The following is a 27842-nucleotide window of genomic DNA, read 5'->3' on the forward strand; positions in this document are numbered from 1 at the left end:
TATATTAGTAAGGTGGAACGCGGGAAAAAATATGGGACTTATAACTCTCGAAGAGAGGGTCGGCCGAAACTTAGCTCAATAAATAAATATTTTTGAAAACCTTAATTAAAAAAGGTTATCTTCATTTAGTTTTAGTTTTGGAAGTTAAAAAAATTTTAGTATAAAACCTTAAGCAAATTTTTCAGTCGGTTTGCGTAGGACAAAATTAGCTCTCCCAACGAGATAAGAAACGTTAGATTCAATTTTAATTTTTAGTACGTTATTTCCCCACTCGTCTTATTCTTACTTTACTGGTCGCATCTTTCAATTTCACTACAATAATTTTCCATTGCGTAACAACCCAATATGTCGTGTACTACAGATTGAACTCAAATCTGCGAAACGCGATAACTGTGGCAATTTTTTCAGAAACCTTTGAAATGATCAATATAGTTTCGGAACTAGATTCTTCAAACTCGGTATCAATCGATGCATTTCCGATGAAATTTTCCGTGTAAACGAGAGTTATTCGTTAAGGAAGCAGTAGCTGCCGTAGCTTTAATCTAATATCCAACCACTAACCTTGCTCGGCACAACTACGGTGAACCGGTTTTATCTGATCAGGGAAAGTAAACATGTTTTCTCCACTATTACCTATATAAAACCATATACACAGTTATAAATGGGAACCATTTGTAGCTTGCTATATAGAGTAATATACGTGTAGCATCATACCTTTAACTTCTCATCTGGTCGAACGAGAAAAAATGTAAAAGTGTAAGTTTGTTTACAAAAATAAACGGTTTTAACAATTTCAGTAAATTATTATCGCCATGTACCACATATAATGTGTTTTCATTTTTTCGTTTCAGGATAAGCCTTTTATTTACAAACTGAAAAATCCCGATGGAAGTGTGAAATGGGACGGATTTTGCATTGATCTCATCGAGTTAATTAAACAGAATTGTTCTCTGAAGTTTGAATACCGCATCTTCGAGAGTACAGACAAACAGCACGGTGGAGTTCGAAATGACGAACCTCCACTGAGGTGGACCGGACTGATCGGCGATATTGTCTCTGGAGTAAGTTTGTCATAACCATCTCAGAACTCTTTCAGATGGTTTTTTTATTCCGGTAGTACTTTGACATTTATCAAAAATGTCATAAGCCACATCAACGTTTACTCTTTCCAGCTTATCTCAGTCAGACCAGTCGCCATGGTGACTGAGAAAATTGAAGGTCGTTTGAAAGTCACTGAAGTTTTCGAATTAGCCTTAGTATTCGAATCATCTTTTCTTGCATTATGCATTCGATGTGCTCTACATAAAAACTATCGGTTTATGATAGCTCGAGTTAGCCGCGTGTATAATGATTTTGGTCATCATTTCCCATAATGGTGGAAACATATCAATTAAATGAAGGAGACCACACAACGTACATTAAAAAGCGCCTTAAAATCTATAAAATAACGAGTTTTAAGACTCTTAAAAATTGTTCAGGGTTCTTTTAAAGCTTGATTAACATTCCTGAATTCAGAGCGCCACGTTTGAAGTCTCCAAAGACAAGCTCATTTACTGCAATGCTCAAAAACACAATAACACTTAAAACGAAACTGAATACAGACTGCTTCACAGTTCTTTATTCATAAATAAATGCAGGCTAAACTGATCGTAGCAATTGAGAAAAAACCGCCATTCATTTAAGATGGTTATATACTAAGTCTCATGCTTTAGTGGATAACGACCTCAGTAGAATTAAAAAGGCACTAGTTATCACTTGCTTTTTACATTTTTCACTTATAAGCATTGATGATAATAGAACATTGCTTGGAAAGGTCCCCTTAAAAGTACCCGAGTAACTAAAGAGAGGTTATAAGGTCGTATAGTGTATTGAAATGATTCGAACTCGCAACTTGAAAACATACTATAATTAAAATAATAAAATCCCAAAAAAATGCGGTAAAAGTTAAATGTATCTATTAGCAATAAAAATTACAGTAGTAATTGAATTTCAGCGCGCTGATGTAGCTTTGGCTCCGATAGCGGTGATGGCGGAGCGAGAAGTGGCCGTGGACTTCACGGCTTCTTTTTACGATATGATCGGAATCTCAATTTTAATGAAAAGGATACCCAAGGAATCGTCATTCTTCAAATTTCTAACTGTGCTTGAAGCGAACGTGTGGGGCTGCATTCTCGCTGCTTATTTCTTTACCAGGTACGTCAAGTACAGTCACACGGGGTATAGTATCAGTTCAATAAAGCTTTCAAAATATTTCACCATTTCAATTAAATTAAGATTAGTAACTACGGGTAGATCCCTATTTGGAAAGCACTTTGCATGGTCTTGGGGCCGGTGTTAACCAAAGGCTAAGTGTCCATTTGAAATACATTTTACCACCTCAAATTAACTCGAAAATTTCCCCAAGCTGCCCCCACAGTAATTCCTCTATTCCCTTTATCCGATTTAGTTCTATCCATACTCCTTTGTGTTATTCTATCTGGGGCTCTTTCCAGCCGGTTTTTAGAGCTTAGATGGTCTTGCCGATTAAAGAACCATCCGTGTCATAAATGCAAAGTTTTACAAAATCATATAAAGAGATAGGAGTAGTAATTTTATCTCTGGGTTGTAAAAGTAATATGGAAATATTATTATCTGGAATTTCCAGGGATAACTGTATTAGAGTGTTCTAATAATCATGATCATATAAATACAAATTTATTCACTATTCAATCATTTAAATCACCATTTAACCATTTCAAACACAAATTAATCATTTCAATTACCATTTCAGTCATTTCAAGTACAATTTAATCATTTCAATCATTTCAAACACCATTCAAACATTTCAAGCACAATTTAATCATTTCAATCATTTCAAACACCATTCAAACATTTCAAACATAATTTAATAATTTCAAACATCATTTAAACTTTTCAATCATGATTCAATCACTTCAGTCATTTCAAATAAGATTTAATCATTTTCATCACGATTCAGTCATTTCAATTACGATTCAGTCATTTCAATCACGATCCAATCCATTTAATCAAGATTGAATCCATTGAATTACGATTCAATCCATTGAATTACGATTCAATCCATTGAATTACGATTCAATCCATTTAATCAAGATTCAATCCATTTAATCAAGATTCAATCCATTGAATTACGATTCAATCCATTTAATCAAGATTTAATCCATTGAATTACGATTCAATCCATTTAATCAAGATTTAATCCATTGAATTACGATTCAATCCATTTAATCAAGATTGAATCCATTGAATTACGATTTTATCCATTTAATAGAAAAAATCTCAATCGAATATTTTCGGAATTTAGTTAGCCGAAGGGACCTTCATTTAGAACATTTTAGGGGCCTTTTCTTTGAATTTTGTGGACCTATACTATAACTTAAACACTAGCAGACTAGCTCTGCTAGCACTGTATATGCCAAACTAAATTATAAGTGACTGGTTGAGAGCCGTCAGGTGGGTAAAAGTAGTACAGTTGGCAAAATCAAGGTGATATGGTCGAAATATCAATTTTACTGAAAATGATTCCCAAAGATTCATCATTCAAAATTAACTGCCCCCTCCAACCAAATCCCTAAAGTTTTTCATCTATGTGAATGAAATTTAAAGTCAATTTATTTTTCTATAGCTCAAAACGGAGTCGGTAAAATAATTTTTGTTGTTTTCCTGTTACCATTGTGATAATTAAATTGTGAAATATATTTTGACAGCTTTCTGATGTTCCTTTTCGATCGTCTGAGTCCGTACAGTTTCCACAACAACCAAGAAAAGTTCAAGGACGACGATGAAACACGCGACTTCAGCTTGAAGGAAAGTCTTTGGTTTTGCATCACTTCTCTGACTCCGCAAGGTAACCAAAATAAACCTTGTATTGGCTACCTTTTCCATGTTAGGTGTCATTGGGTTGTGCAATAAATAGGATTGTTTTAACAAGAGAAGTCTTAAAAATTAGAGGGCCTAAACAAAGCTCTATAAGGAGATCACCACAGATAAGAAGACTTTTTAGTTCTTGTTTAACAACGATGTCGCGTTTTACTACAGTATACGACCAAAAATACCGTGTAAATATTTTCAGAAAAATTTGTTGGTTTTGTTAGTGTTTGCTTTACTTAGTTACAACCAGTGTTGTTCCGAGCGATTTCAGGAACGTACTTCCTCCAATCATAGAACGAATTTTCGAAGCATTTATGAAACCAATTTTCTTCATTTTTTAAATTTGAATCCGACATTGTAACCACTGTCAACAATTACAATGCCCTTGAAAACAGCGGGGATGTCGCTCTCAATAAAAGGCCATACAAGAGGAATTCGGAGAAAGCAAGCTGCTTTGGTGGTGAAATTAGACCACATATTAATAAAACTTTCGACGAACTCCAAAAAGGTAAAACGTACTAAATGTATGCCAAAAAATATCAAAACGTATTTTCGTATCATATATTTTTGCAAACGTACTAAATACGATTAAATAAATCCCATACGTATTTTCGTGCTAAAAATTTGCAAAAGTATTAAAAAAGTAAAAATGTACCGCTCGGAAGAAAACTGGATACAACCCAAAGAAAGAAAAATTTACTCTCATAAAAGATAATAATAATAATATATTATCAATATTTAATTCGTGGGATTTCAAAGGGAAGGGCTCTATTTGGGAACCTGGTCGAGTTGTTTCAATTCGGGTAAATGAAAACTGGTAGAGGTTAAGGATAATAGCGAGTGTAGCGAACGGCATAGCATGAAGCGCTTTTCACAACCCTCCTACGCATTGTAACCAGGTCCCCTGATTTTATGGCAGGGGACCAAAGTCGTTAGCTGACTTGGGTATTAGCCTAGCTGGTTAATTGCTAAAGTTAATTGCGTAATATTTAAAAAAACGATTTCTGTTTTAGAATGATTTCTTATAAGGTTGCAACTGATGGTCGAAGTGGCTTCCCAATTTATATAAACTTCCTAAAAGTAAAACAAAGATTCTATAATTTGAAACAAACCGCTTGATTTTTTAAATTATTTTGTTTGAGCAATACGTTGGGTGAAAGGCGTTTGTTAAAGATAATAAGGTATTAGTTCAATGTAATACAAAACTTATCAGTGACTTAAAAGGAAAAATATTTTCGACAAAAATCATGAAAAAAACAGTCGCTTTTAATTTTAAAGCGAAAGAGTTAACTTAAATTTATTTTCAACATTTGTAGAATTGTTACGTCTGCCATCCCAAAGCTGCTAAGCATTATTTTATTATGTTAAAAGGAAAATGCTTGTGGTTCCCATTTCTAACTGTTGAGGAATATCTGTATCTGCTTCTCATATTCTTGTTGATACAGATAACACAGCTGATAATGTTAACTGATCTGCTTTTAATTTAAAAATATCGTTTTATCAAACTTCTTGAAGACTATTCTATGTTGCGTTATTAGTAAAAATAATTGCATTTATATATTATTTGGGCAAAGGCGACCTTTTAAAGTTAAGTCCGGGATAATAACAAATTATATATTTGGTTCAAGAAAACCGCTGAATTTTATTTTTTATTTTTTATTTTTTAGTTTTTATTCAGATTACAGTGTACCAGCTTTCTGTTATCTCCAGATGGATAAAGATTTTGTTTATATGATTTTGATAAACCTCACGTAAACAACAAATTTCAGACACTTTAAACATTCGAAAATTTAACATTTCAAATTATTTACAGTGGAATTTAATTTTTAAATCATTAATTTAAGAAATATAAAATATTTTCTTTGACTGCCTATAAAACTTTCGGTATAGGCGGAATCACCACACTATTCATACGATGAAAATAAATGCACGTTTCTTTTAATCAAGGTGGAGGAGAAGCACCGAGAAATTTGTCGGGTCGGCTAGTGGCTGCCACCTGGTGGCTGTTTGGGTTCATCATCATCGCCTCTTACACGGCGAATTTAGCCGCTTTCCTCACTGTCTCGAGATTGGACTCCACCATCGATAATTTAGAGGATTTGGCGCGTCAGTACAAGGTCAAATATGCCGCTGTAAAAAATTCAGCTCCGTTTATGTACTTTCAAAGGATGGCTGCCATTGAAGAGCGTTTTTACGAGTACGTTTCCACATTCATAGCTTTCTAATATCTTCTCGTTATAATATAATTGTAGTAATATCAAAAGGGTCGAATTCCGGGTCGGAAAACTGACGAATAAAAATCCTTCAATATTACGGATTATATTTAGTAACTGATATTTAGGAATACATTGATATTTAGTAACTGATATTTAGGAATACATTGATATTTAGTAACTGATATTTAGGAATACATTGATATTTAGTAACTGATATTTAGGAATACATTTATATTTAGTAACTGATATTTAAGAATACATTTTTATTTAGAAACTGATATTTAGGAATACATTTATATTTAGTAACTGAAGTTTAGAAATACATTTATATTTAGTAACTGATGTTTAGAAATACATTTATATTTAGTAACTGATGTTTGGAAATACGTTTATATTTAGTAACTGATATTTAGGAATACATTTAGATTTAGGAATTTTTTAAGTAACTAATATTTAGGAATATATTTAGACGGTTGGGTTCCTACGACTCGAAAACCCGAGGCGGAGGCTGAATTTGGGACCGTGCTACGTTTTGAAACCCCCTTGAGTTAAGCCCCTAGAAATTGACGCGCATTTCTTCGAAGTACCGCCTTTTTTATAATTCTATAAAGAACTTAATTCTACGTCGATAATTATTGAAAGGAATCTTTACATTTATTTTAATGGCCATAGTGTAAATAATTTTATACAGGGTGTTACGGATAAGAGTACCGAAACTTTCTATATGCATTCTATGGGTCTCTATGAGTAAAAAATGTCTAATAAACATGGGTCCTAAAGTGCTTCGTTTCATAGATATGGGCTCCCAAAAAACTACCCAAAACCCGGACACAGCCTTTAATCTGGCAATTAATATTCTTCCTTGAACCAAATTGTTTTCTTTAAACTATCAGTTGTTTTTTATCCGTGAGGCGAGAAACTTTAATAACAAGTGGTAAAAGTTCATTAATGTCCTTTTAGAAGTAAAATGAGTTTGAAGACAAAAACCAGTCATTTTAATTTATTGGTACGATTTTAATTATTTAATCTAAAGATATAAATGTCATAAAAATTCTAAAGGAATGGTTTTAAAATTGTCTAATATTGTAGCTAATATGGCACATTGGTCCAGGAACGCTTATTGCACGGACGGGCTCAAGAAAAATGGGTTAGAAGCTCAAAGATTCAACCAGCAGTAGATTCCTAAAAGACTGGTGTCAGATCGACAAGCGTTTGAGTCTGTAGATAGACGGCTAAGAGAAATACAAGAACTTTGTATCTTTAAATTCAATAATTAAAATCGTTTCAATAAATTAAAATTGCTTGTTTTTGTCTTCAAACTCATTTTACTTCTAAAAGGACATTAATGAACTTTTGCCACTTGTTATTGAAGTTTCTCGCCCCACGGATAAAAAACAATTGATAGTTTAATGAAAACAATTTGGTTCAAGGAAGAATATTGTTTGCCAGATTTAAGGCTGTGTCCGGTGTTTTGGGGTATTGTTTTGGGAGCCCATATCTCTGAAACGAAGCACTTTAGGACCCATGTTTACTAGACCTTTTTACGCATAGAGACCCATAGAATGCATATATAAAGTTTCGGTACTCTTATCCGTACCACCCTGTATACATGTGAGCTTTATTTATATACGAAGTAAACAAATACATTAGAAAACTGTTATGTTCTCAAAAGTAATTCAGTATGTAGACTTGAAGATCAGGGACGGATTAGCTAAGAAGCCCACCAAGCCCAAACTCGCGGCACCAAGGATACTATCTAGGGACACCCGGCGTCTCGCTACTTTCACAGAGCTGGTAATATAGAGTTGATTTGGTGAAATTGACTGAAACAACCAGCACCCTTGGCTCAAAAGCCAAAAGAGGGCACCAAAACGTACCTGGGCATGGGGATATCACATGTCTTCATTCGGCCCTGGCAGAAGTGACATATTTCTCATAAAACTCATATCATATATTGTTTAAACTCAAGGATTTAGTAGACCTTAACGTATCTTGAAAATTTCAAAATGGAAAACTTAAGTGGGCTATAGTTATGCCATGGTAACCCATTATGGCATTGGCACAGGCTTGAAAATTTAAAAAACTAAATATTAAAAAACCATTTAAGTAAATGTGTATAAATGCTTATTAAATTAGATGAATCCAAGTTCATGGAGGTAAATTCTACTAACTTGTAAGTTGAACACATTTACAAATTGAGTAATTATGGGTAAAAACGAATAAATTAAGGTAAACACTACTAAAGTAAGATATTGATTTTTTTAGAGGTAGTTTAAGAACGCATTTAGGACCCTCCATATACATAAATAAAAAATTTAGAAATACGTTTACACATAAAAATATAATCCCAACTCAATCGATTTAGTGCCCTACGAAGTTTCGTAAAAAGCTGTTCACCTGAAGTCCTCAAACTGAACAAATGATGAAGGTCCGTTCTTTTTCAGAATATGGAAGAACATGTCCTTGGACGACACGCTGAACGAAACGGAACGAGCGAAACTGGCTGTCTGGGATTACCCCGTTTCGGACAAGTACACTAAGATTTGGTGGACGATGGTGGAGACGATGCATTACAAATCCTTTGAAGAAGGACTTCAAAAAACTCTCACAACCGATAAAGAAGGTGGTTACGCCCTTTTGGGTAAGACTATATTTTCTTTATTATTCATTACATGAAAGTTTATTGTAACGGTATCGGGCTTCTAAACATAAATATCCTTGGAATGGTTAAGGTTCCATTGTTAACGAGCCGCGTGTGCAGCTGGATAAACCGACGATACGTAACCTACGTCTATTGACTGGGATAAAAACTTTTTTCCAAATTATAATTTGATACCCACCGTCGGTAAGACTCCGTTGTTGAAAAAAAAATGGCCTTTTATCGGAAAATAAAAATATAAGAAAATGGATTTAAGAAACCCTAATTCCTTTTCTCACTGAGGTTCTTGAAAAATTCAAAATGTCATCCATTTATCCTTAGTGCACAATTTTATGGATAATATAAATAAAATAATAATAAATAATTTGACGGATTTTCCACACAGCTTAAGTAGGAACAATATAGTTTATGTCGTAGCTTATTCCGTTAAACATCAGTGGCAGTCAGAGACGTCATTTGGGTGGGGCAGGGGGGGGGGCATTTGCCCCCCCCGCCTGAATTTTTACGAGTCAAAAAGGTCACGAAAAAAATTGCATATAACTTCATTAAAAAGGACCTGTTTAGTTTCATCCAAACATTGTTTTGGCTTGAATGCTATTATTCTTTTCTTAAGTAGTTCTGCGATATCCATTTAATTTTTAAACTATGCAGCTTCAGTGACTAAACACACGACGGTCTGACCACCAATTTGGTTTAAATTTTAAACTGGGAAGTTTTCGACGGATTGAAACTCTAACCAAAACGGCGGTATTTTCAGTAGTCGGTGTAGTGTAGCACTGCTGAGGCGTTTTCCGAGTTTCTCAGATGTTAGAAAATAACATAACTTCTCGTAAGTTGTAAGTTTTTATTTTTACACTTAAAATTATTTAGGCTTGTATTTCGTTGAATCGTCCCACGTAAAACCAAATAATGTATATGACTGCGGGAACTAGAGATAAAACGACCCAAGCGGAATGCAGTAGAATTCGCGATAATTAAAATATTTAAGCTTCGGTGACTAAACCAGCGATGGTCTGGCCATTGATTGTGTTTTTTTTATTTATTTTAAACTGGGAAGTTTTCCACGGATTGTTGCGATTTTAGTAGGACTGATTTGTAAGAGGAAACTGTAACCAAAACTGCGGTATTTTCGAGTACCTAAGGCTGCAGTCTGTAGTGGGTGTAGTGTAACGCTGTTGGGGAGTTTTCTGATTTCTTTCGAAAATATAAGGCGTAACTTCTCGTATGTTGTAATTATTTTTTAACTTATAAAAATAATTTAGGCTTGTATTTCGTTGAATCGTCCCAAGGGAATCGTCCCACCTATAACCAAATAGTATATATGACTTCGGGAACTTGAGATAAAACGATCCAGCCTCCAGGCGGAATGCAGTAGAATTCGCGACAATTAAAATATTTAAGCAATTTCAATTCCTAATCGTTATGGCAAAGAAAGAAACACAAGCGTCAATGTTTACCTTCTTAAAGAGGAAAAGCACACCGAATTTGGAGTCAGATACAGAGTCTACTACTACAGCATGTAAAAACCAGAAAACTAATTCTGAGCAATTAGTTAATGATGCAGTGGCTTCTACAAGTGGAGTTAGTAAAGAAACAGTAGATATATTGGAATTGCCTAAATCAAAAGCATTGACAGAAAACCAAGTGTCTTTTTTCGATCTATCACGTTCTCATCATGAAGGTCCAGTTCAACCAATACTACAAGAATATCCTCAAACGTCTAAGCGTCGGTTCAACTCTGGATATTTCAAACAATTTCCATGGATAGAATACTCCGTAAATGAGGATGCTCTCTTTTGTTTCAGTTGTCGACATTTTAGTCCCAATATTGTCCGTTCGGGCGAAACTTGTGGGGATATAACGTTTGTCGACAAGGGATTTAAAAAATGGAAAGACATGAAAGAATTGTTGAGACAGCATGAATCCAGTATCAAGCACAGAGATAGCACAGCGCAGTGGACGAATGCGAAAAATGTGTCAGCTGGAAAGATTGAATCTGTAACAAATCTCATAAATGTTCAGAGAAAGTCGGATGTTCTGGAAAATAGGAACCATCTCAAGTATTTAATTTTAGCGACTTCATATCTAGCTCGGCAAGGGTTGGCTTTCCGCGGTGATGATGAGTCACAAGAATCTTCAAACAAAGGGAATTTCGTTGAATTGCTCGAAAAGATGAGTGAGTTTTTACCTCAACTACGGGAAAGACTTCGAATGAGATACGGACATTACACATCAGCGGAGTATCAGAACGATATTTTACACTGCTTGGCAAACATTCTTAGAAAGAACATTATTAGTTCACTAGGACCCTACTGGGCATTGATGGTTGATGAGTCAAAAGATATTTCTCGCAAAGAACAAATGAGCTTCGTCATCAGATCCAAGTCACCAAATGGTTCAGTTTGGGAAAAGCCTCTAGGTACTTTTCATATGGAAAAAGTAGATGCTGAGGCATTGAAAACTGCTATCAACAATGCAGTTTTGGAAAACAAATTATCGTGGGATAAATGTGTGGCTCAATGCTACGATGGTGCTTCTGTCATGAGTGGTCACCTTAGAGGTGTTCAGGCACGGATTAAAGAAATTGCACCACATGTCATATACATTCACTGCCATGCCCATCGACTAAACCTAGTTTTAGTCAATACAATTAAAAATATTCCTGAGATCGTTGCCATGTTTTCCATCATTCAATCAGTTTATGTGTTTTTATCAGTTAGTGGCCCCCGACATGAACTATTTGTGAAAGCACAAATTGATAATAATCTAGAAGTCTTGGAGCTCGAAAGATTAGTTGAAACTCGATGGTCTTATTGGTATCGATCCGTTCGCAAAATAAAGCTTCGTATTGAAACCATTGTTAATGTGTTGGAAGCCATTGCTAAACAGAATGCTGACAGGTTAACAGCTGCAGAAGCTCAAGGTTTGCGAAAACGAATACATTCAATTACATTCCTTCGTTGTTTACTTGTCACTGAAAAGCTACTTGGGGCAGTCTATTCATTATCGCAAGAATTACAAAACTCATCAGTCGATTACCTATCTGCCATTCAACTCCTAGAATCAACCAAAAACGATCTGATGGCATTTCGAAACAATTACGCTTGGGAGGCAATTGCAAAAGAAGCTGATGAAATTGGAGTTCAAATTGGTATTCCACTGAACGACTTTAACTTCCGTAGGCCACAGCGAGCTCAAGTGTTGTCGAAGAAACTGTCTGATTATTATGTGATGTCAATAATTGGTAAGAAGAATTTGAAGGTTGCAGAGAAGACCCAAAATACCGATGATTCAAATTCAATGCGCGTCGGAATCCTTTTTGAGTGTATAGACATGTTTCTTTCTGAAATCGAGGCACGATTCACAGTTAACTGTAGTGTTTTAAAGAGTGTGTCGGCTTTCAATCCTAGTGCCAATAATTTTTTATGTCCAGATTCAATCAACGAACTGGTGAAACTATATCCCACTTGCGGTATCGACACAATAGTGCTTCACACAGAACTGGCTTCAGCAAAGTCTTTTATCATTGCATAAAGATAAATATAAGTCGTTGAAAATTCTGGAAGTTAGAACATGCTTGAGTCGTAATCCACTTGCTTTCATGGAGCTCTTAAAAGCAATTGACCTTGTTCTGACATTGCCGGTAACATCGGTTGAAAACGAGCGATTTTTCAGCTGCATGAAACGTGTTAAAACTTACCTCCGAAATAGATGTGGAGACCAACGTCTCAGCGATCTGATGGTCATTGCGTGCCTCCAAGAAGACGCAAAAAATGTTAATATTGACGAAGTTATTGATGATTTCGGCAATATGAAACAAAGACGATATCCGGTGTTTTAACTTTAAAAATTGAATCTTTTCGACTTTCTTGGATATATGTATGTTGAATAAATATTTTTTTTTAAACTTGATTTATATTTTTAATCTTTGTACGAACAATAATTTATTTATTTATACTCAAAGAGAATGACTTTATCTAGATGATTTATTTCTATTTCAGCTGGTATGCTCCTCCGCTTAAAATAAATCAACTCAACTAATTGGTATCTCATTGGCTCCGTAAAACTGATGTTTCCCAATACGATGGAAACAGAAGCCGGTGACGTTTGGTCTTCCTCCCCGCTCCCGACACGGGGGAAAGGGGCTCAACGTAATCTCAACATATTCAATCTTCCTAAATATAAATACATATTATTGGTGCGAATTTTTATTTATGACCGAAATCTTTGGTGTTCCCCAGTTCCGGCGATAGCGCAATTAAAGCTGAAAATGAAGTATAAATTAAACAAGTTTTTGCCTTTAAAAATTCCAGTTTCGGTGCGCTAGCCCCTGGCGCTCCCGCCATTAGACCAATGGACACTCAATTTCTGCCCCCCCCCCCCCCTGAAAAATCCTGAAATGACGTCCCTGGTGGCAGTTCCAGCATTCTAAAAATTGGATGCAGAGAGCACCAACTGACATTGAACACTCACTGAAAGTTCATTTACTCTCGACCACCTTGGTATTTCCAAATCCATACCCACTTTAGCCCATTCAAAGCTGTAGAAACTTGTAATTAAAATTCCTGCGTAATATCCAAAACAAATTCTCATTGTTCATATTTTATTTTACTTTTCATTCCAATTTAATTGCTTACCTCCTAATAACCAAATTCCTTTTGGGCGTCGGGAGCCTGAATCTTCACACAAAAGTTCGGTTTTTTCCATATGGAAATGTCTTTCGAGTGCGACTATTGGTCAGTGGTGGGCATTTTTGAAAATTTTGTGATAACTCTCACTCCACCTCATTCCCGATTGTAAAATTTTAAACTCACTCATCTCATCTAACCACCGTAAACTAATTTTTTATCTCATCTCCTCTCATCGATTTTCGACAATTAATCTAACCTCGCGCACACTCCCGCTAGTTTTGTTGAAAAACTGATCTCATCTCACGCTCTTTTCCGTAATAAAATATTTCCATTCAATCTCCTCTCTCTAAAATGCATACTTTGTGAAACTCCTCTCACGCTCCTCTCCTTTTGAGGTTTTGCGCATCTCACCTCCTCTCACAGGGCGGTTGCCACGTTAGATTTAACTTCTTTATAACCTTCTAACGTCACCATATTATGTTATTGTACGTTTGGGCTTGGTTATTGACCAAAGTTACATAATTATTTCCTAGAAGGTCATGTTTTTATATTTCCTTTGTTTTGGTTTTCTTAATTACATCTAAACTCAAACTCACATCTTCTCACCACTGCAAACTAACTTTTTAGCTGATCTCCTCTCATTGCATTTCACTTATTAAATTCACCTCGATCACACTCCAAATACATTCTTTGAAAAATATTATTTCCTCTAACTTAAATTCACGCTCATCTCCATTGAAAGCTTAGAGCATCTCACCACCTCTCAATTGTTCTCACTGATCTCACGGTGAGAGGAGAGTGCCCATCACTGCTATTGGTCTGCCTGAAATGTAGTTGTGCTACATTTCAATTTAAGGTATGCCATTTCATCAATGTGAAACTAAACTACGGCTGGGCCGACTTGTTCGAAAATACCGTGGTCTTCGGCGTTTAACCGTTACTCTCTCTCTAGAGATACTTTACAAGGGATTTAATTTAAAGAGTCAACGCCGTGGGGTGGGGCATATAGCCCTGCCTCTACGATAGGCTGATGCCATGAAGGCTTTAACCAAAACTATTTACGATTATTTTTTTGTATAGCGGAATCAACTAAAGTGAAGTATGCGACAATGGAAAACTGCGCATTCCGTCAGGTGGGGCCTGATTTCAGTCGTAATCCCGTGGCCCTGGCCGTCGCCAAAGGATCCACCCTGCGTGAGCCATTGTCCGCCGTGTAAGATTCATATTCAAATTACATCAAAATTATATAATAAACCTCTTGGAAAAGAAACTGCATTTTCCTATTTTAGATTTTTAGTTTAGATGAAACAGTCCAAACATGACGTTTTCTGATATTTTTTTTTCCATTTTGTAGGTTCTTAAATTAAGATAGTTTTGTTTTGTTTGGTTCTTTGTAACGCGAAATACAATATGCACTTTAGGTTTCGAAGGGAGCCGGCTTTTGAATAAGTTTTTTATTATTCTGTTTAAAAATCCCGAAAAAATAGCGAAATACTAAGCAACGCAAAAAAAGTTGATTTTACGGATCACTTTGTGAGACATTCGTTTCAAATAGAAGGCTGACGTTTTATTGATTTCATTAAATATAGACTCTTAAACGCGCCACCCTAATCGACCGCTATGACCTTACAGAGTACGGGGAGGGTGATGAAAAAACCGGTTTTGGGGGGATGAAATTTCAGCGGTAGAGGGCTGGCTCGTTGGTTGTCTGCAGTGTGGCCAAGTTTGGAGGTTTCCTCCTATTTCTAGGAGGAAGTTAGGAACGTTGGAGAAAAAACAGGAGGTAGACTCTCATAGGAGGTTTCGATAGTTGGAAGCAAAAATGAAATAGGAGGTCGTAAAATTTAATAGGAGGTCGCAAAATTTTAACGTGAGATACAGTCAGACTTTTTGACCACCGTACAAAACCTGAAATATAACGGTCAGTTTACATAGATGGCGCCACGTGCTCCATGAGGAATCATAATTTAGTTGTATGTTTCTCAGTGATAGCCAAAAATAGGTTTCTGCGCATGCTCAAATACCAACCAATCCGGTGTTCCCTTCCTAGCTAGCGTCCAGTTTTTCTAGTAGTTTTTCGTTAAGTATAGCGTTGGCGTTTTTCTCTATCAGTTTAGGAGGAAATAGGAGGATTTTTCTCTCAAGTATGGAGGTTTTTTATTTTATACTTGGCCACACTGGTTGTCTGTACGATAATGGCGGCGCCCAGAAAACGTTTCTAAAAAGAGTGTATATATTAAACTAAAATCGAAAGGCATTACAATTTCCTGGTAGGTAAATGGAACACTTAAGTTATTTTTTTTAACTTGTATATCTCCTAAAATTATTTTTATAGTCCCGTTAACTTTATCAATATTTCTTAACATTTCCCATTCATTTTCTTTAATGCTTATTTACTTTCTTTACGATATAGATAATAATTTTTTACAAGTTCAGGTTTCAGAAGCGTTCGGATTATTATTAGCCTGAGGTCGAACATAATTTATTTTTATCTAACACGGCAATAAAGTGAGAAGCTGTACGAGTGCTTACCCTAGCTACTGTCAGACACCGGTACTAATCATTGGCAGGGTTTCACAATAAAGTATCATTTTCTCATTTAAATATTCATTTAGGATGAATTAGACATTTCAACTGTTAACTATCAGCGCCATTCAAGAAACCAAGCAAACATTAAACCGTTTAATATCAAACTTCTACCTGAAAAAATTGTGTTTGCGCATGGACGAAAGTTTATTAAGGTTCCAAATCTTAGTTTTTTTGATGAAATTTAGCTCCACCTTTTCTAAAATATTAATTGCTGCTAATAAATATATTTTGCCTTTTAACTAAGCAAATCTTCAACTTGATAAACAAAATTACGCTTTCTTGAAAAATCATCGGGGGACTTCATAGAACAGTTAATAATTAATCATTTAATCATAAAAATATCTCAACGATGTAATTATTACATCACTCAAATAAAGGTGACAATGCGCCGGGACAACTCGAACCAGTAACGGTGCATGGCAAGCTAAGTTGAGCCATCGAATGTGTCGATTCGTATAAATATGCCGCTCGCAATCTACATCAGCGAGTTTCTTGACGGCAGAGTAGAGTCATTAGCTGATTATACACTGTTTCGCGCCAAAGCATGGACACCACCAGTAGCCCTAATTGGAGTGGTTCCTACAATCAACCTACAAAATGTTCTTAGAGAAAAAGGGCCGCTTATACGCTGCTGATTTTAAATATGTAGATTTGAGTGCGAAACCTACTCATTAACCGGTTAAAATTTCTAAAATAAACCATTGTATGCGGTCAAATAACGACCTCTCAATGGCTGGTGAATTAGAAAGCCATAAATTAAATGGTACTTTACTTACTGTACCATTTAAAAAACTACTTATAAAGAACAATTTGAAAAGTAGTCGAACCTTACGTTACAAGGGACATATATCTGTGTAAATAGCATATTAGTCGTTATTCTTAAAGTCTTATAATTCTTCTGTACCATCTCGGAAAAATAAGAAACGTCAAAACTGTGACCGTGATAGCTGGATTGTGAGAATTACAGAACACGGTTATTCCCTACTTTCAAGTCCGTGCTTAGTTTGAATATTCAGCATCACTTAAAAATTAATTTAAAAATAACTTACAATAGTAAAAATAGTTATTTCGTACAGAATGAGTATTAGAGATTTGTACAGGCATAAAATGAATTTGGCATTAATGGTGTTAAGAGATAATAAATTTCAATGTGGGGGTTTTACCCAAACAGCATTCTTCAACTGATGAACCAAAGAAAACTAGAACAACTGAAGGACAAATGGTGGAATTTCAACCCGTATCAGGAGAAATGCTACCATTACGAGAAAAGAAACGACGGAATTGAATTTGACAACATCGGTGAGATTTTATCGTTCACCTTATAAAAAGTAGAGCTAACCCGAGGGTTCGGTCATTTCGTTTATTCCCATTCGACCGAAATCCCATTCGACCGAATCCCATTCGACCGAAAGAATTTTAAAATGTAGCCCAATTGGCGGGGTGATTTGGTATTTTATTTATAAGGTATGTACTATCGAAGATCCATGTTTAGGTTAGGTTAGGTTAGGTTAGGTTAGGTTAAAGTTGGTTAAGTTTACTATTTCTGTTTTGGTTCAGTTACTTTTCTTGACTAGGTGAAGATAAAAATATAATTCATGCTCATTCCAAAAGCCAATTTACATAGCAGCGTTCGGTCGAATGGGACACATAAAAACCGCACGTTTCGGCGGAATTCGGTCGAATGGGACACCTCAAAAACCGCCTTCGGTCGAATGGGATTTCGTTCGAATGGTACTAAAGCCGGTCATTTGGCCAAATCCCGTACAAAATTTTGAAAAAAATCCACAAATACAAAATCCAAGAATTTTGCTCCCATAGACAAATCCACAATAAAAATCCGAAATCCCGTACACAAAACAGGCAAATGTCCGACCCCTCGAGCTAACCCCGGATTTTCTAAATTAATATATCAATTTTTAATACTATAATTCCTACAAAACCCAAAGTTTTATGCGTTTCTAGATTGGTTGGAATAATTGTTCCAATTAATACTAACCCTTGATGACTATTTAGATTTTTAATGAAACGGTTATTATACACGTTAAGCCAGCTCTATAAAACGTGTAGGGGAAACATGTAAGCGAACTTCCAAACACCGTTACTTGTATCAGAGTCTTGTTGACCGTACGAGGAAGGAGCTCCAGTCAGATTTTCGTGACGATGTACGGAGAGGCTTGAGACAGAGCGAGCTCTCGGTTTTTAACCGCGCCAGAAAAAAAAAGTGGCTTGTGTATACGCGCGCACAGTGTTTCAAAGAGCCCAAATTTTGGCCAAAATTATAAAATGATCCGTTACAAATAATATTTTCATTTTTATAATACGGAAATAATGGAGAGTGTCGCAGCACCAAACGTTTTTAGCTGCGACTCCTAGCGGTGAGGTTACTTTCTCTGAAGAAGCACAGTTTTCATTGGTGTTATTTGATAGATCTTAGTGAATTAAGAACGTGGAAAAAAATCATAGTCATGCGTTATTTCAAACAATAGTTACAACTAGTTTATGGGTTGGAAAAAGCCATTTTGGAGCATGTTAACACGTGATTTATTCAGAGAGACGCGTGTGGATAACCATAATTTTTCCAACGATTAATAGTAAACGTTACAATTAGTCCATTTAATATTTTTATTAAGTTTCCCTTCGCAACCTTTGGAGAAAATGGGGTTGGAAAATAAAGAAATTAATTATTAACTTCCTAGCGGAAATTTGGCTAGAAATAATGGTAGCAGAATAGTTTTACCGTTGCGCAAATTAGTGAAACCACTTCATAAAACTAATTTGCACACACAATTATATTAGAAACAATATGAACTTAATCTGATTGAACCAGTTATCGCTAGAGTACATAAAAAGATTTTATTCTCAGATAAATACCAAGTGGCTGAAAACTCCCCGCAATCGGTGTACAAATTTGTAGCTTTGACGGCACTGAAGAGATTACGAAACTGATTACAGAATTAGCATTGCCAAAGGCTGTACTCAATTTCATATGACCATAATCGGTGTACAGAATTTTAGGAAGTGGTTAGCCCTTCGATAAATACTGATACCAGTTTAATATCAACGGTCGGCTCTATCATTGCCACCTGTATTATGAAAAGACCCTAGTTATTAGAGATGGCCATGAATCTATCCATTTTTTTTAAATGCGTTTTTAGTGGAGAGGCTTGTGCCATCTATTAATGGCAAAGCAAGCTAAAATTCTAAATAGCCAAATGATAACGTCACAGAAAGCCATTGTAGAGTATTATAAATAGATAACTTATAATTTATTTAGTGGACTTTAAACTAAATTATATATTTCGTGTAAAAACGAATGTTAAAAATTACTTTTATTTACGTTATTGACCAATTTGCAAATGATCCAATGAACGCGAGGGGTAGCAAATTAGTACCGCCTTTTGATTTTGAGGCTAGCGACATCCATTTGCCACTTGCTTTAAAACCTTTAGAACAGAAACCAATATTTCTCAATAAAGATAAATTTAAAACATTTGAAATTTATTTAAATTATTTTATCTTCGTTTTCTTTTTAGGAATAGTCTTTCATTAAAAACGTAAAATACGTTTAAAAATATTGAAAAGTTTAACCGAAAAAAGTTACTTTTTTTCTTTCAGATAACCTTATTTAGTTTTAATTTCCATCTGTAATTAGTTTTACCCAATTTATCAAACATTCCTTTAATTGCTGGATAATACAATAAAGCTGTTTTAGACTACCTTTTCGATACTATTCTCCAAATTTAAAACCCAACTTTCTCCAAAGGTTGCGAAGGGAAACTTAAACAAACATTTAAATGGACTAATTGTAACGTTTACTAATATACGTTGAAAAATTGTAGTTATCTACACGCGTCTCTCTGAACGTGCTCCAAAATGGCTTTTTCCAACCCTTAAACTAGTTGTAACTATTGTTTAAAATAACGAATGACTGTGAATGTTTTTACACGTTCTAATTTGGCTAAGATCAATCGAATGATACCCAAGAGAGCCCTGTGCTTCTTCAGGGAAAGTAACTTCACCGCTAGGGGTCGAAGCTAAAATCTTTTGGTGCTGCGTCATTCTACATTAATTCCTTATAACAAAAATGTAAATATCATTTGTAACGGATCATTTATTTTAAATTTTGGGCTATTTGAAACACTGTGGGTCGTTTCGTCTAAAGGTGTCAGTCATATACGGTTACAAATTGACATATTTCGAATGTTTAGGTTACGTAGTAATTAGTTTCCCATACGTCAGAGAAAATAACTTTTATTTTTGTTAGAGCTCAACTAATATTTAACCTTTCCTAATGGTTTTATAACAAGACAAAGTGTGCGGGTATTGTTTTGCCTTTTGGCGTATACTTAACGATAGATCGAAAACAGAGTCTTATGGAGTGGGTGCAAATTCCTCAAGGAAATGAGCGTGGTGGAACGTGCGTATTATATACGAAGAGGGAGCTACAGCCAGAGTTTCGTTACGGGATATACCATTGAGACCCGGGAAATATAAAAATATCATATTTCAACCCAGCCAGAAAAATGTGAGATAATGGAAATACCCAAGAGGGTATGATATGGGGTATAATTCTTGTCGGTCCCTGAAATAAGTACAGACTCGTTAAATGTTCGATAGGAGCTTACACTGTCTTACTTGACGAATTAAGAAGATTAAAGAGTAAAGGACCGTTTTGTGGCACTGGCCTTGAGTGTCTGCCAAATGGTGCGCCCAAAAAAAAAGAAACTACACGGGGTACCAGAATCCCGAACCGTTTTCATAAATTAGGGAAACACAAAGTCCATATGGGTTCTGGGTGAAATTTTCCTTAAGGCAGTACATAAATACATGTGTTCTGGGTTTATTTGTTAGGTATGGAAGGCTTTGGTTACTAAATTTCAGAAAAATCGAACGATTTTGTGCCGTTTTGGAAAATTTATTTTTTCACCGGTCGGTGTCACGCAAAATGTTTCAATAGAAAAGTTGTAGGGCATAGTCGAAAGTGTAAAAACAATTTTGGTTCGGTTGAAAAAGCCCTATTTTTCACTGAGTTTGGAGGTCGGGGGGGAAAACAAGTTGTACTAGCAGGCAATAGCCTTTAACGTAAACAATCGTACGTAATCACAACACACATGTACATTTATTTTAGGGATTTTCACGATTAACTACTGATGTCCGACGAATGTTCCAAAACGGCACAAAATCGTTCGATTTTTCTGAAATTTAGTAACCAAAGCCTTCCATACCTAACAAATAAACCCTGAAAATTTCAGAACCCTAGCATAAATACATTTTGAGAAAAATGGCCTGATCGAGCAAATTGAGACACCCTGTATACTATGCTTTTATTATCGGGCTTATTTATCAAATATAAATCTATTCGTTATTATTTCATATTGAATTAACACATTCCAATTTTATTTTCAGGTGGTATTTTCTTGGTGATGGGCGTTGGAGTTGTAATGGGTCTTGTAACTCTGATCATAGAATTTATCTACTTCAAAACTAAACGTATTACGACTAAAGTCGTTAAAGTGGCAAACTACCACAAAGATAATCCGCCCACAACCAAAAAGGACGGACCCCAACGAAGCTAGACGAACGAGTACATTTCGCACCTTTTGAATAAGGCACAGTTGGACACTATAGAAGGGTTGCAGAGGCGTTTCTGGTTTCGATAGAGACCTTTGATTTTTTTATCCTGATGTATATTGCGCTGTTTTCAAACTTTAAAAAATAAATAAAAGTGAAATAATAAAATCCATCTAATAGCTAAGGCACCGCCATAGGCCTAACTAAGTCAACTTGCGACTTGTAAAGCCAATTACTAGCAATGCAATGGCCACCGACAGACGGAGCATCTCGCTTCGCTGCTACGTTGTTTAAACGCGAAAAGATATTTATCGTCACATTTAAAAAATATTTATTTGCACAATATAAGATGTTTGTCATTAAAATATCAACATTTACTCGAATAATTTGGTCTATTTAATTTTACGGTATTTATTTAAGACTGAGTATGAAAAAATATTTTTAATAGCTTCAAATTAGGCAGGCATTACCACAGGAAAAAACTAAATACATAGTTTTAATCTTTCTCTAAAATAATAATTTATTCCCCCTCCCTCCAACCCCAAACCAAGGAAACAAAAATTCATTTTTCGTAGAAAGTTAGAATAACCTGTATTTCTAATATTTTAATTAAACTATCTCTTAAGATGAAATATTACCTCTGTATTTTACGTGAACTAAAGTTTTTCTCCAAGTTTTCGAAAGATCCCAATTTCATATTTACAGGGTAATTTTGTTTGCTATTCATACTGGGGGACACCCGTTAGCGAAATTACATCGAAATCGTATAACATTTGAAAATTTAATTTATCTTTAATGTACTTTATTAGACACTGTAGCTTATCAAAATTACCTATTTTAATAGCCAGACACAGTTTTTGATAAATGTCAGACCAAGTTTTAACATTGTAAATATATTTTAGAAGAATACGAAGCGCACTAAAATGTGGAGCTAATTCCCTCAGAATTCTCAAACAACTCGTACATTTCTTAGAATCAAGGCAGTAGAGTGGGTGACCCATTCTAACTTGGTGAGAACCAGCACACTTGTCAATAGTGCTAAATATTTCAAGCCAAACATCCTTTTTGGAATAACCTATGGTCTTCAATTCTTTCTACAGGCATAAGCCTAATATAACAAATAGCGCCAATGTTTGTTCTCTATTATTTTTCACCATTCCCTTCATCAGCATTTACAATAAGAGGTATTATCAAAAGTAAGTAGGGGGAGAAAGTCTGGCACTTGGGTCCAACCGCACGACGTCTTATTTGAGGGGTAAAATTTTTGGGCTTCGGAAATGACTTCCCCCTCGCCTCTTTACAGGGACACAAAGGTATCGTTTGTACTCCGCCACGATGAAAAATAGTTCTCTATAAAATACGTGAATATTAAACTTTTGCTTTCGAGAATTTGGTTAATTTAGTTCCTAAATAAAGTGGATATATGATAGAAACTAAAATGCGACATTTTAAAAATAATAACATGACTTTTGAAAAGTAATAAACCGTAACTAGAATAACGCTCACTTAAATCGTGGAGAGCGTGGCGCCATCTAAGAGCGGAGATCGGGACTAATTGGTAAATCTACGATGTTAAGGCCTAACAATTTGCAAGTTTAACTGAAATAATAGCTATAGCTACGAGCTTTTTTGTTTATTTTACAATTGATATAGTAATTATTAATTAAAATCAACCGTTATCGAAGGAAATAATGGTCAACATTTGACAGAGAGACTATTTGAAATCGCGAGGCGGTGACATGGTTGCCAGGGAATAAAATTCAAAATTTTCATCTTGAGCGCGGACCGGAATACCACAAATGCACTACTTCGCGCGTAATGTGCTATCCTTATTGGTTAGAAATATCACGTGATCACTAGCTCTTCAAAAAGGGTGTCCAGCATGGTGGAAGGTAAAATCTGAAGGCAGTGATAGACTTTCTCCCCCTATTTACTTTTGGTATTATGTTATGTACTCATCCTTTAACATCAATTACAAGTGGTTTTTCATCCATCATATTTGTGCATGGTTGATACGACGTTTCCCAAAAATACGCTTAACTGGTAGCATTGTGATATTTTTTACCACTAAAGTAATCAATCAAATGATCAGCATTTACAGTTGCAGAAAAGCGACCAACAAGTTCCTAACATTTAATAGATAGTGTTTTACATAATGTATCAAATCTTTTCTGTATTAACGCTTTATAATTTAAAGCATTCCTAGACAATAATTGGTAAATAATTTTTAATTCAATATATTTGGGGTTATATTTAGAAATAAATCTACCTGATCCATCTTCAAATTCGTGTTTTACCATTTTTTATACCAACGAAGTTTGCTGAACACTCTGTGACAATTGCTTTTTTTCCTTTATATAGGAAATATCTAAAAAACCGAAAGATTCATCTGAATTTCTCTTATTATGTAAAGTCATTTCTAAATCCCGGGCTTCTGTAACACTTTAAAAAGCTTAAGTTATAGGACACTAACCGCACTCAATCGATAATTGATTTTCTAAAGTCAGTTTCCTTTTTTAAGGGGTGGAAGGGTAATTTTTTGTACGTTTTATTTTCATTTGTTAAATTTGTTGCTGAACAAATTAACGGCCCTGGTTAATTGTATTACCACTAGAATTGCGAATAACTAGTCGTTCAAAATTCCCATTATTATTATTATCAGAATTTTAACTATTTAATTTCTCGTATGACTATCAATATTATTTATCATACCACCAGTGTGGTTGTTTATCGTACCAGCAGTGTTATTTTCAAAGATATCATTTTCAAAAATATTTAAATCCAAATATTTAAAAAAACAAGTGGCGAATTATTGGTGTAGGTTTTTAACGCCTTAAAAGATGTCACTATACCGTAACTACTACTAAATTAAGCGGATACTAAATAAACATTATATTTTCCATAGGGAATGTATCATATGTACAGGGATATCATTCTGGTGGGGAGGAAGGGGATTGGTACCTCTGATTTTTACCAGTTAAAAAAGTTATTAAATATGCATTTAACAGCATTAGAAACGTCTTGTTTCTAGTGCGAAAGGAAGATTAAATTAAACATTAACTTACATAGTAAGTGTTTGGTAGTATTTTAAATACTTTTTCAGTATTTTGTACTTAATTTCAAATACTTTTTCAGTGTTTTGTATTTTATTTCGAATACTTTTTCAGTGTTTTGTATTTTATTTCAAATACTTAAAAAAATAATTAGTATAATATTTAAATACATTTTTTGTATTTTGAACAAAATACCGATTTTTATTAGCAAAAATACTTTATCCATCAAATAGTCTCCATACAACACCATCAAGCGGAAGAAATACGTCTAATTCATACTCCCGCGCAAACTCGTGAAACATTCCGCTTATCGGCCGTGGTGGCGTTGCAATAGGGAGGACTCGAGACTTACGAGACAATCTGCCTTTTAGATGGCGCACAAAAGTGGAATATTTTCCATCTTTCGAACAGTCTTTCATTTCTTTCCGCTTTTCAAGAATTCACAGTATTTTGAGTATTTAATATTTTAAAATACTAAAATGAAGTATTTTATTTATTTTAAATACTTTATGCTGTGGGTATTTAGTATTCTATTTTAAATACTTTACCGTATTTGAGTATTCAGTATTTTGTTAAATACCGAAATTAAAGTATTTTACCCAACACTGCGTAGCCAGAAATTGGACAAAGCCTAAAGGGGGGTCTAAGTATGTGAATATTAAGAGGAGTCGATAAGGGGTGAAAATGTAGTACAGTCAAAGTTAGGTCCAAGGAAGGGGAGTCTGGACCTTGAAAACCCCTTGTGTACTGAAGAAGAATAATAATAATTGAAATATTATGATATGATTCCGTTGTGTAAACAGGATATAAATTAATTTGTATTATTAAATTAAAAACTTAAAAATAAATATTTTAACTCCCTTTGGATGAGATTCGAACTCGTCTTCCCCATAACCGCATTTAACGCAAATAACACGTTTAACCATTCGACCACGCACGGATAACAAAGAAGGAAGTACAAAAAGTCTTAATAATCGAAGTGTAAACCAAGGCTTACTTAAAACACGAGCTAATGCATCGCGGCGATACGCCATTTTCTTTTTGATGATGGAGTAGAGACATTATCAATGGAGGCTAGACAACCAAGGTGAAAATATTTGGAGCCGTAGTTGTATCGACATCTGGTGGTATCAATTTTTACAAGAATGTTCTGAAATTAATTTTCAAAGACTTATTTGGTAATTAATTTAATAAAATATACAAAAGCACACAACCTACTCTCAAACGAAGATTACTTTAAAAAAATTAAAACAATCGGATAAACCATTCTTAAGTTAAAAATGCGCAAAAAATAGTTGATTTTGCCATAGCGTGAAGCCCATTAGAAAGTCCCATAGCATTTGGTGGAAAAACGGGTTAATTTTTCCATAGCGTTACGGTGGGGGAAGGAAGAGGTTTTAATGTTAAACTCGAGACTTCCTATATATACACACAGCCGACCGTCTCTGTGTATCTAATATACTGTAGCGACAAAATTACCCCAAATGCAAAAGTAGTTCCAAAAATAGTTTCTTTAGTAAAAAAATATTCTTAAAATATTTTATTATCTCCATAATATAAAAACATTGGTGGTAGGCCTAAGATCGTTGACTTTTAGCGTAATGGGTTCCAGATGCTCGAGCCGAATGGGCTGGTCGACGAGTGAGAGGTTATTGGGCCTGGGTTCAGCCATGGGCCAATAAAAGATTTCATCCAGGACATGACTCCTCTATGCTTGAGCGTGCAAACGTTTTCACCTCTCTAAAAACACGGCCTCCCTATATCTGAGGGGTGGAAATAAGGGGTGAACCGGAATTTAGAACAGTTTCCGGCGCTCTTTTCTGGCTAAGCATGGACAAGATCACATGGCAAGATAGGGTCACGTGGTTTGTTCTAGATTTCCGCTTTCTTTAAATTTAACCGATAGATCGCGCTAGTAGTGGCGGTTTTTCTTGTTGGGCGATATTTTCCGATATATCATGTCCTGGATGAAATCTTTTATTGGCCCATGGTTCAGCGATGAGTCTATGGCCAAGATTCTCGCTGAACCCTCCCCGCCGAGGTTGAAGGTCACGGATACGCCACTGTAATAAGAGATCTTTAAGAGATATCGAAGCATTTCTCTCCCTTATTTTATTGAATGTTACCCAGAAATCACAACCCCCGTTTGTCCCCCGTTTTACAACTGAGAGCGTTATTCTTGTACCATTATCAAATGTTTAAGTGCTAATTTATTGTTGCCCCCTCGTCGGTCAGCGTTCCCCCCCCCCCTCGATGGTATTTGCGTGCGGGCTTAAACTTTTTAAAACATCAAGAGTGCCCCATGGTGCCGCCATAGACAATATCATGCCGCTATAAATATAGTTTGCAGAGCCGGACATTCTAGCGTGGTTTGTTGGAAATTAACGCGTGAGCAAGTGGTGGTTGGTGAACTTGTCCATAGTCACGTGAGAAGAGCTCTCGACAAGAAAAAGGCGTGAGAGTGGAAAATCTAGAGTCGGTCATAGGACTGTGGACAGTTAAAACGCCCTGTAACCTAGGAGAAACAAACACAACACCCCGCACAAGGAAAACGCAACCCGTCAAAACTCGTGGATTTTCTTGTGTACGTTTTTCATTGGCTAGACGCTTTAGCACCTGCTGCCGTCGGAAGGGGAAAATTCGGAAAATATATTCCCCCCCCCCCCGCCCGTAAAACGTTCATCGTAAAGGCTGGTGAGTCGGGACGCTCGTCCATTGAAATTCGTACACAACACTGCGTTAGCGTGTTTAAAGGCTAGCTGCGTTCTCCTTGTGTTTGTTGCTCCTAGCTGTAACGAATGTAGAAAAAGTCTTAATTCCAATCCGAATTCTTGGAAGTTTATCCATCCTAACCGTTAAAGGCGAGTGCGGGCTACCACAAAACTCAAAGAGTTTGAGGGAGGGAATGGCATACGACCTCTTCCTTGAAGCTAAACGTTTTCCAAGCCCGGTCGGCAACTCCAAGCGGCACCCTAAGGACCATGTATGTATTTTGTTTTCCAGTACGATGTAAATAGAATGTAAATTATTCCTTTATGTTCAATCTCCTGAATGTGTACTATTGTGCATGATTATTATTTTATTTTACTCGCGAAGGGAAGCTTTAGACTCAAGTTCTTTCAAATCGAATTTTAACTTTATTATTAATATGAAATTTATCTTTTGGTTCTCTCAGATTCTCGTTTTCAGTTAAGTATATATTTATATTCATACCCCTAGACAACAGCTGACCCAT

The 27842-nt window shown here is 35.5% G+C and overlaps 1 protein-coding gene across 1 annotated transcript; it reads left to right on the forward strand.

Moving 5' to 3' along the window:
* Positions 1 to 2011: 2011 nt before the first annotated feature.
* LOC149936675 (ionotropic receptor coreceptor Ir25a-like) lies at positions 2012 to 21614 on the forward strand. The gene is made up of 7 exons (XM_090153242.1): positions 2012 to 2193; positions 3726 to 3865; positions 5836 to 6085; positions 8549 to 8745; positions 14475 to 14607; positions 17155 to 17282; positions 21390 to 21614. Exons 1-7 carry the CDS (start codon positions 2027 to 2029, stop codon positions 21557 to 21559), a joined length of 1185 nt encoding a protein of 394 aa, XP_090009368.1. The 5' UTR covers positions 2012 to 2026; the 3' UTR covers positions 21560 to 21614.
* The last annotated feature ends 6228 nt before the right edge of the window (positions 21615 to 27842 follow it).

The sequence above is a fragment of the Leiobunum rupestre genome, chromosome 7 (assembly GCF_980474605.1).
Source record: "Leiobunum rupestre chromosome 7, qqLeiRupe1.1.hap1, whole genome shotgun sequence".
In the NCBI taxonomy this organism is placed as follows: Eukaryota; Metazoa; Arthropoda; class Arachnida; order Opiliones; family Sclerosomatidae; genus Leiobunum; species Leiobunum rupestre.

Bases quoted from the DNA above. Each gene is read 5' to 3' on its own strand.
- LOC149936675 (XM_090153242.1), top strand. From the start codon at position 2,027: ATGGCGGAGCGAGAAGTGGCCGTGGACTTCACGGCTTCTTTTTACGAT. The intron at 6,086-8,548 runs GTACGTTTCCAC...GTTCTTTTTCAG, and splicing joins ATTGAAGAGCGTTTTTACGA to AATATGGAAGAACATGTCCT. The intron at 8,746-14,474 runs GTAAGACTATAT...TTTTTTGTATAG, and splicing joins AGGTGGTTACGCCCTTTTGG to CGGAATCAACTAAAGTGAAG.